This window comes from Chiloscyllium plagiosum, chromosome 9 (assembly GCF_004010195.1).
Source record: "Chiloscyllium plagiosum isolate BGI_BamShark_2017 chromosome 9, ASM401019v2, whole genome shotgun sequence".
NCBI classification, from domain to species: Eukaryota; Metazoa; Chordata; class Chondrichthyes; order Orectolobiformes; family Hemiscylliidae; genus Chiloscyllium; species Chiloscyllium plagiosum.
The window spans coordinates 32,922,727-32,932,293 of NC_057718.1; the positions used below are offsets into that span (position 1 = coordinate 32,922,727).

The following is a 9,567-nucleotide window of genomic DNA, read 5'->3' on the forward strand; positions in this document are numbered from 1 at the left end:
TCTCCTCTCCTCTTCCCCCCGCCCCCCCATAAATTTTGCCTAGTAAATTCATGTAATTAAACCCCTTTCTGTTTTCCCCTTTGGGTTTATTCAAGTTATTGCTTATTGTTTTATTCTTGTAGGTGAAAAGAAGCTGGGAAGAGTTATTACACCAGACACTTGGAAAGATGGATCAAGGAACACGATGGGTACTAATCAAATTCCATTACTACTTGGCTGCACGTGGATTTAAATATTTTTTATACTCATTGAGAGCATGTAATTCTAATTTAAGTTGCAATGCATTTCCACAGAAAGCGGTGGCCGCAAGATCAATGAAAACAAAGCATTAACTTCTAAAAAAGCAAGGTTGGTATAACACTAGATTTTCAAAGATAAAGTCTCTAAATGTTGACTATGCACATGAATTTCGGTAGGTACATGCAAAATTCCAGTAGTCAAATTGAGTGGTTATTCTTATGTTTTAAACTTGCACATTGAGATTTTCTGATTGCTCTTGTGATTAACAGCTTAATAACTTAATCATTATCATCTTTCAGCAGACATTGCTGGGTAAAAGTTTGGAGTTTGGATTTTGAGTGAGTTGTGGATTAATGGCAGTGATCTAGCTTCTAGGTTGACTGAGTTTAGCAAGTAGCATGGTCTAAAATTTGGACCAGGGATCTCTATTCTATACATTTGCTACTGTGTTTGATTAGAATATATTTATTTGTATGTTTTATTTGAATTATGATTTTAAGAAACATTGAACAGTTTCATATCTATATAATTCATAGAGGGTTGCATCTTGCAAAACTGTTAAAAAGATTTTAAATTTTAATCTAATCACAGTCTAATCATAGCCCTCAACCCTTCCTGTTCATAATCCCATCCAGTTTTTTAAATGTTGTAATTGTACCAGCCTCCTCCACTTCCTCTAGCAGCTCATTCCATGCCCACACCTCTCCACGAAAAAGTTACCCCTAAGGTCCCTTCTTAAATCTTTTCCCTCTCACTTTAAACCTGTGCCCTCTAATTTTGGACTCCCCCACTCTGTTGATTTGAATAGTTTGTATACAGAATGATAAACAATTTCATGATGGAAAGGAGACTTAAGAAATGTACATTTCTAAATTGTTTGTGGTTAACATTTTTTTGATATGTAAAATCATCTCAACTTTTCAGCATTCACAGTATACATTTCATCTGTTATCCAAAGGTGTGACATAAAGTTCCACAAGTACGTTGTGCCACCCATTTTTATCTCTCTTGACCACCTGGACTACTGTTTCAGAGAATTGAAGAATTATTGCAGAGTAGAAGGAGGTCATTCAACCCATTGTGTCTGCACTGGTCCTCCAAGTTAGCATTTTACTGACTGCCTATCCACTATCCTAGATAAACTGCACTACTTAAATTTTGAAAGGACGAAAGCCATTTTCTTTGACCCAGTGTGGTAAATTTTTGGTTTTCTTGCCTCTGATTCAATCCCTATCACTACTCTATCTTGGCACGCTGAAATGAACTTCTGAAATCATGTGCATTCCATCATAAAGACAATGTAATATCTGTCTCTGCTTCTGCCTCAACCACCTGCTATTGAGCTTCTGTAGACCTACCAAGCTCCAATAATACTGCATTCCTACAACTTTGACCTTGTATATTTGCCATTTCTCACTGTTAGTAGCACTTCCATTTGTCACTGAGGCTTTAACCTGTGGAATTATTTTCCAAAGTATCTTTGTGTCTCATTTTTAAAATCTATCTTAACATCCTGTTGACCGAGCTTTTGGACTTCCTCCTTGATATCTCCTTTGGTTTAGTGTCAGTTTTTGATCTAAATGCATTCTGTGAATTACCTTGGCATGTTTACTTAATTTACACAGTATACAAAGCAAACCTATTGTTTTAGATTTCCCAAAATATAAGCCCACTACAATTGCTACTTTTTTAAAAAGGACAATCTCCCAAAACTATCAACATGCATTTATATAGTACCTTCAACATGGTAAAATGCTCCAAGTTGTTTCTGAATTATCAAACATTATCAAACAAAATATAAATGTAAATTTCCAGAAGAATTCTAGAATATGGGGCCATGGAGCTAAGATCACAGTTACCAACTGGAGTAAAGCAATTAAAATAGGGGAATTGCAAGAGGCTGGCATTGAAGGAATGTAGATATCTCAGCACTGAGGGGCTGGAAGATGTTACAGAGAAAATGGGTTGAGGCCATGGAAGGATTTGAAAACAGCATTGAACTTCTGTTTATCAAATTATTGCTGAACTGTCAGCCATTATAGGCCAGTGAGCATAGGGTGTCAGGTGCACAAGACTTTGTGAAGGAGGATATGGGCAGCAGAAGTTTGGATGAGTTGAGGTTTTTAGATGTTGATGCTAACCAGGAGAATACTGAAGTAGTTGAATATGCAGTTCACAGAGCACCAAACAAGGGCTCCAGTAGCAGATCAGTGGAGGCAGAGATGGCTGTGAATGGTGTTGAAGCAAGTGGTTTTGGTGAGCGGGAGAATGTCAGATCAGAAGAATATCATCTCATGGTCAAGTTGGGCACATTCAGCCTGAGATAGTGGCCAGGCAGGACAAACTTGGTGATTCAAGAGTGGATTTTATGATGAGGGCCACAGACAACGGCTTGGTCTTCCTGATGTAATTTGGGTGCAATATCTGCTGATTTTTAAAACTTTTATTTGGAAGCATAGAAAATGCAGCAAGAAAGATTCTGCAGCAAAGACGGTGGTTGCCAAAACCTATCTTGAGAATTAATGGTGTAGCCCAGTGTTAATAGCTTTATTTCAGTCAAAATATGTTGAATATTCTCACTTGTAAATTCTTAACTTTTCTTACCTGAGGAAATTATTGGCCAGAACTTTCCACAAATTAATGCTGATTTCCTTTCACTATGGATTGCCTGTCTCTTTATTAGCTCAATGTTTGGGATCCTTTCTGTTATAGATGAGTCTGAAAGAGTTAAGAGGAGTATGATGAGCAACATGTTCTGTGATGATGTCATGCGTACTTACTATAAGCAGAACAGCTTGGAATTTCGAAGGAATGAGATCTAACCCTGAGCCATCTCAATGTAGTGATGTTTATCATGTCAATGAAACCTATAACTAATTGCTGATATGCAATAAACTATATCTTGTTAATTACAAGAGAGACCTCTAGTTAGACCAGGCAGTGATGTCCCTCTACCACACTAGCCCTGTAGTTTCCTGCACTTAATGAATGGCAGCAACCTTCAGCATAAACAGCAGCTCAGACTATCGTGAGTTGGCGTGCCTATACAATACCTCTAACAGTGAATGCACAACAGATATTAGGCTGTTTCCTAGTTTAGAGCTGAAAATGTGTTGCTGGAAAAGCGCAGCAGGTCAGGCAGTATCCAAGGAATAGGAGAATCGACGTTTCGGGCATAAGCCCTGTTTCCTAGTTTATTCTTATTTTCCTTTTTGAAGACTGGTGTTGCTTTATCTATGTTTTAAATCTTGGACAAGCTCTTGTTTGCATTACTGAAGAATACTTTACTTTTGTGAAGGCAAAAATCAAAATTAATATTCGGTCTTTCACAACCAGCAACCACTATTCACTTTTTCGTAGCCATTTACTGCAAGCAAAATAAGCTTGATACTACATTTATCATTTAAAGTGTATTTAAATCTCTTGGCTTATTTCTTAGTTTTCTTTATATGTTCTTGTATATATTTTGTTCCATTATAATTTTATTGTCAATATCAATCCTTGTTTACTCTTCTTCCCTGGTAGTATATGCTTGTTCTGTATCCCATGAAGTATTTCTGAACTTCTACATTTACGCATCTTCAATGCCTATTTTACAGGATTGTCCAGTCTTCTGAACCTTTTCATTCCTTCAAATCTGCCTTTCCAAAGTCCAGTTAAATGACCAATCTTACAGAATTATTTGGTCTTTTTAGATTTGATCCCTATGGAAAGAGCAGATTTTCAGTATGCCGTATCTGTAAAAGCGCAGTTCACCAGGCTGGTTCGAATTATTGTCAAGGATGTGCGTACAAAAAAGGTATGTATTGATCACTTTTTGTTTTAATTATTTTACATGGGAAAACCACATTTAAACATATTTTAATGGAGGTTGCCTGGGGACATCGACAACACTGACAACTTCAACAATAGGTATGAAACTAGCGGTGCAGTGTTGACAAAGCTTTCAGTAAAATATTAGACAATGAATGAAATGTCCACCATCTTCCTCAACCGAGGGTTCCCCACCACCATGTTTCACAGAGCTCTCAGTAACTTCCTCTGGCACTGAGAGGCAGCAGTGCTAACTACTGAGCCTCTCTGCCATCCATGAATGCTCCCTGGCATTCATTTACTGTGATACCCTTGGATCTATTTACCCAGTTAACTTTATTTCTGGTTTCATACCTATTTAATTGGCTTGAAGTCTAAGATTGTTTGTGTTTGGGGTATGTCACTTTCAAACCTGATGTTAAATTCAATGTATTATTTCCCAGATGGTATTTTGCTCTGACAAATTACACAATATTACAGAACTCTCTCATTCCCCCTAAACTATTCCACATGTTGATCCAATAAATTGTTACAAAAAACATTTTGCTAACTCTTCTTTTGGAGCATATTTGCATATTAGTTTATCCCGGTCTATATGAAGGTTAACCTCTCCCACAAATATCATGTGTTTTGGTCAGAACATTATACAACCAGTTATTGGAGCTTATAAATGTGCCCACCAGGGTGTTCTAAGTTTTTCAATTCCTAATTTTCGCTAATTATGATTCTACTTGATGATTTTCTGAGGTCAGATCCTGTCTTGCTGCCTTTGTCATCTATTACAAACAGAGCTACCTTTTCATTGCCATTTCACTCTCTCTCCAAGGTACTGTTTATGATGGAATATTTATTTCCGGCCTTCCTTCACCTTGTAACTGAGTTTCTGTAGTAATGCTTAAATCTAAATCATTTGTTTATTTATGTCGCAAATTCATTTTCTTATTGCAGATTGTGGGCATAGGTTTAACTTAGTGATTGAAAGGAAATAAAGCAAATCCTTCTTGGGGAAATGGCGGTGGAAAGGGAAAAGAACAAATAGGAGTGCAGTGGTAGGACTGACTAGATTTCTCTTTGAAACTGGTGGTTCAAATTCGACAGAGGGACATGGAGAAAGAGTTAATTTGTGCAAAGATGAGTAACTTGAGTCAGGGTACAGGTCAGCCATGATGTAATTGAGTGATGGAGTTGGCTTGAAATGCAAAATGTTCAGTTTTGTTCCTGTGTTTCTATTTCATTTGTTGTCTGAGTATTTCTATTCCTATTTATTTCATAGTCTTCTAGGGTCCTTCCCAAAATGCCCCCTTTTCTGTTCTCCCCACAAATGCTACGTGATTTATTGTTTGCATCCAGCACTTCCCATATCTGTAGTGTTTCTTTGTTTTTAACCTTGATCAACTGAAACCTCAAATGTTTGTACAGTAACACAATTTTTCTTTTGTTACAGGCATCTGTGCAATGTGTGGCAAAAAAATCTTGGATACTAAAAACTACAAGCAGACATCTGTCTAACTTCATTTCAGAGATGCTGCTGGGTATATTGGTTATCATGGAAACTTATGACCAATATGGCCGTGAGCATGTTAATAACTATGTGTTATGAGCCTGTCTGGGGTTCTATACCTGCATATTTCAAAAGTAGAAGACTGTCAATTAAACAAAACTTCTCAACTAAGTCTATTTGTTGATTAACATTTATTAGAATGTATATTTTAAGAAGTGCAGTGCTGTCACTACAGCTTGGCAGGTGATAACACATTGAAGTGAAGTTGTGGAGCTACAATCACCTGAGCTGGAAACTGGCAATAAGTGATAGCAGTGAAGTGAAGAGTGCATGACGTCCTAGGAGTTCTGTCCACTGCAATAAATGTAAAAATTCCTGTCAGTAAATACTCTGAAAATGGAGAAAGAAATTGGAGAAGTAGGAAGATAGGAAGACATAATGTACACGTTCTACTGTAAGAAGTAGAAATGGTCTAATATCGGTGACTACACTTTGGGAATTTCTGGATAGAATTTTCCTTGCTGTTTTGCTATCTTGATTTTACTCTGTTTTAGACTGATGAGATAAATTAAAATTTCTGTAATTTGTGCTTTTGCATTGCTAAAATGAATATATTTAGTTAATTATAGAATTTGTGTGATTTTTGTAATCTTTGGGTTTTCTTTAACTTATGTAAGTAATGATTGGGCATAAATCCTATATAGAGAAAAACGATAATATCAGATTTACTAATTCAATAAAACTTTGTACTTGGATTGTTCTAATTGCCCTTGATAATTTTAAAGATAACCTCCTACATCAATAGTTATCTATTAAGTCTATAACTTTAAAAATCCTGTATACTCCAAATTTGCTAGGGTGGTTTAAAATTTGGGTATTCCTCTGGTTATGTTCTGCTTTCTGTACCTCTTCAGCTCTGCTCAGAAGCACTTCAGTTAACTGTTTAGTATTGTTTTGGACATCATTGTTAAAATCTTTGTCAATAATGTCTAGCACTATCCACTTATAAATAAGTTGCCACTAAATGGTTTTTGGCAAAGTTCTATTCATTCTGCAGCAATTGCTGGAAAAGCTCATCAGGTCTGGCAGCATCTGTGAAGAGAAATCAGAGTTAACAGAGGAAGGGTCACTTGACCCAAACCGTTAATTCTGATTTCTCTCCACAGATGCTGCCAGACCTGCTGAACTTTTTCAGCAGGTTCTGTTTTGGTTTCTGATTTACAGCAGTTCTTTTGGTCTTTATATTCATTCTATCAATTTTTCTTATCTTTAATCTCACTGTTAGCACATTTATTTGTAAACATTGGGTTCCCTAGGTGTCTTTCTATCTTCATGTCAGTGCTTTGCTTAATTCATTTTCAGTTTTGTGGTGATACTGCGCCCTTTCAGACTACACGCTGTGTTCTCTTTTGAATAATCTTCAGTGAGCAAAGGAAGTTTTGTTTCTTTCAATTGTTCAAAGATTGTGATTGATTCTGAATTGACTACAGATGTAAAGCATTGTGATTCTGAAGTAGCCCTTCAGGAGACCTTCGATTCCAGCCATGAATTCCATCTTGTCTCAAGGAAGCATGCACTTTCTCTTCTCACTTCGGGCAATGCTTTGTCGATACTGTCACCCTGTGTGGTTGATTTTCAGATCAGTATGATGTGGTTTGGTCTTGGCATTTGCTTCAGAGACTTGTGTCCTGTGACACATGCAGTAGACCCCATTGTTCACAACCCAATTCTGTGCATTCCTCTCTGATAACTTATGTAGTCCGGTCCTATTTAAAATTGGCCCCTATACAAGTGATTGTATTTTCAGGCACATACATTGTATTAACCACGTAAACTGTAGGTACATGCACTACCTCTGCTGATAGTGACACATACCCCCGTTTTACGTTGGCTCTTCACTGTTCCCTACGGCCACAAGCTGCAATCTTTGCCTTCTATGTGAAGTGCCCACTCTGAAGCAATAATTGCTACCTCACACTGCAGACTGTCCGCTGAGCAACTAAGGAGATGACTTGCTGTTGACTAGTTGAGTGTAATTGGGTCCAGGGGCACATCATGCCTTTGCCAGTATAGCTGTATTACTGCAGGTTGTAGCAATTCCAGTGAAAATGGCGAGAAGAGACATAGCTGTGAAACCTGTGTACTCAACTGGAATGGAGGCAGAGGGCCAAAGTTGCCAAGTACATGCCTGGATTAACAGTTGAGTTCTTGAATTGGGCAGAAGTTAATTTGTAAGGAGGTGTTGCTTCTTGTGAGGAAGCTAATTAATGAAATGCAACTACAGGCAAAAAGGCTTCTGGTGATCTAACCATCTAAGGTAAGAGGACTTAATTGTGGAAGTTTATATCAAAGATGAGAAGCTGATCTTTGGACTCCTATCCATTTAACATCATTATGGTTGCTGATATTATTTTCAGCATCTTGGTGGGGACTGGTGCAGAATCACCTCAGTCTCTAAACATTTCTTATAACCACATTTGAATGTTCACTGTTTGTGAGTGAAGCCTATTCAGCTGTGAAGAGCATCACAGTTAAGTCAGATGCTGACGTCCAACAACATCTGTACATATACTATTTACAATAGCAAATTACTGAATGGTGGGGAATATTTTCCTCTTGTTTAGGGTACAAGGTCACTTGTAGCACACTTTGCGGAATCTGGTAGCGTCTGGTTATGTGACTAGTATATCCAGATAGCTCTGGGATAATAAATCGGTGAGTTCAAATCACATCACAATAGGTGAAAGTTTAAATTGATTAGTCAAATAAATAAATAAAATTCAAAACCCACAAATCTCCAACAGCTTCATTCTTTAAAACTTGTGGCAAGCTAGTCAATTATTAAGGAAGGGTGATAAATATTGATCTTGCAATTGATACAGGCATTTTATAAAGGAATTTCTAAACAAATCACCATTTTGTTAAGATCAGATTTTTTCTATCACCAAATTAGTTAACATACTGAAGGGGGAAGGAGGGTGGTGGTGGAGCTGCCCCAAATTATTATGGAAAATAATGTTCGAAGTAACCACAAGATGGCAGTCTGTCCCTGGAATCAGGATGCCTCTTTCAGGCGTCTGATGTGGAGGTGCCAGTGTTGGACTGGGGTGGACAAGGTTAAAAATCACACAACACCAGGTTAGAGTCCAACAGGTTTATTTGGAAGCACTAGCTTTTGGAGCGCTGCTCTTTCATCAGGGGATTGTGGAGTATAAGATTGTAGGATACAGAATTTATAGCATAAGTTTACAGTATGATGTAACTGAAATTATATATTGGAAAAGACCTGGATTGTTTAAGTCTCTCATCTTTTAGAATGGGCATGTTGGTTTCAGTTCTTTCATATGTAAATTCCAGAACTTTCTTGAAGTTACATTCTCAAGTGCACTTTAATAGGTGCCATGTTGGCCCAGATAATGCATTGAAGATGTAATGTGCCCTGTGTGAGGCTGGCTGTGCCCCAATATTCAGACTGATTCTAATCTAAACAAGAGATCTATAGAATCTTACATGGATTCCTGTAGTTTCTTAGCAAAACAAAATGTAATTCTGCAAGTATAAATTCATCGCACAAGTGTGTGTGTGTGTGTGTCGGGGGGAGGTGGAGAGAAGGTGGTACAAGTGTCTGTGAGATAGTGTGAGAATGTCAAGCGGTATAAGTGTGGGAGTGTGTGGTGCACTGGGGTCACCTGTAGTGTGACATGAACCCATGGTCCCGGTTGAGGTCATCCCCATGGATACTGAACTTGGCTATCAGTCTCTGTTTAGTTACTTTGCATTGTTGCCTGTCCCGAAGTCTCTCACACAGGCACACACACTCCGACAGACACACAGAAACTTCTACAGACCCATATACTCATGCACACCCTCTTTCATACACAAGTTCTCTCATACAGTCAGACACACTCCCACACTCTCGCACACACCCTCTCACAGACTTCTACTGCTTTACACACACACACACACACACTCTCTCAGACACTATCATAGCACCTCCCCTCCCCCCCCCCCCC

At 38.0% G+C, this 9,567-nt stretch overlaps 1 protein-coding gene across 2 annotated transcripts in view; it reads left to right on the forward strand.

Moving 5' to 3' along the window:
- cript (cysteine-rich PDZ-binding protein) overlaps positions 1-6,309 on the forward strand; it is a 15,775-nt gene extending 9,466 nt beyond the window's left edge. For both annotated transcript variants that reach the window (XM_043695668.1, XM_043695667.1), the window contains exons 3-6: positions 123-188; positions 294-348; positions 3,936-4,039; positions 5,498-6,309. In XM_043695668.1, the coding sequence (XP_043551603.1) occupies positions 123-188; positions 294-348; positions 3,936-4,039; positions 5,498-5,562 (290 nt within the window). In that variant the 3' untranslated portion in view covers positions 5,563-6,309. The remainder of the gene's footprint in view (positions 1-122; positions 189-293; positions 349-3,935; positions 4,040-5,497) is intronic.
- Positions 6,310-9,567: the final 3,258 nt, after the last annotated feature.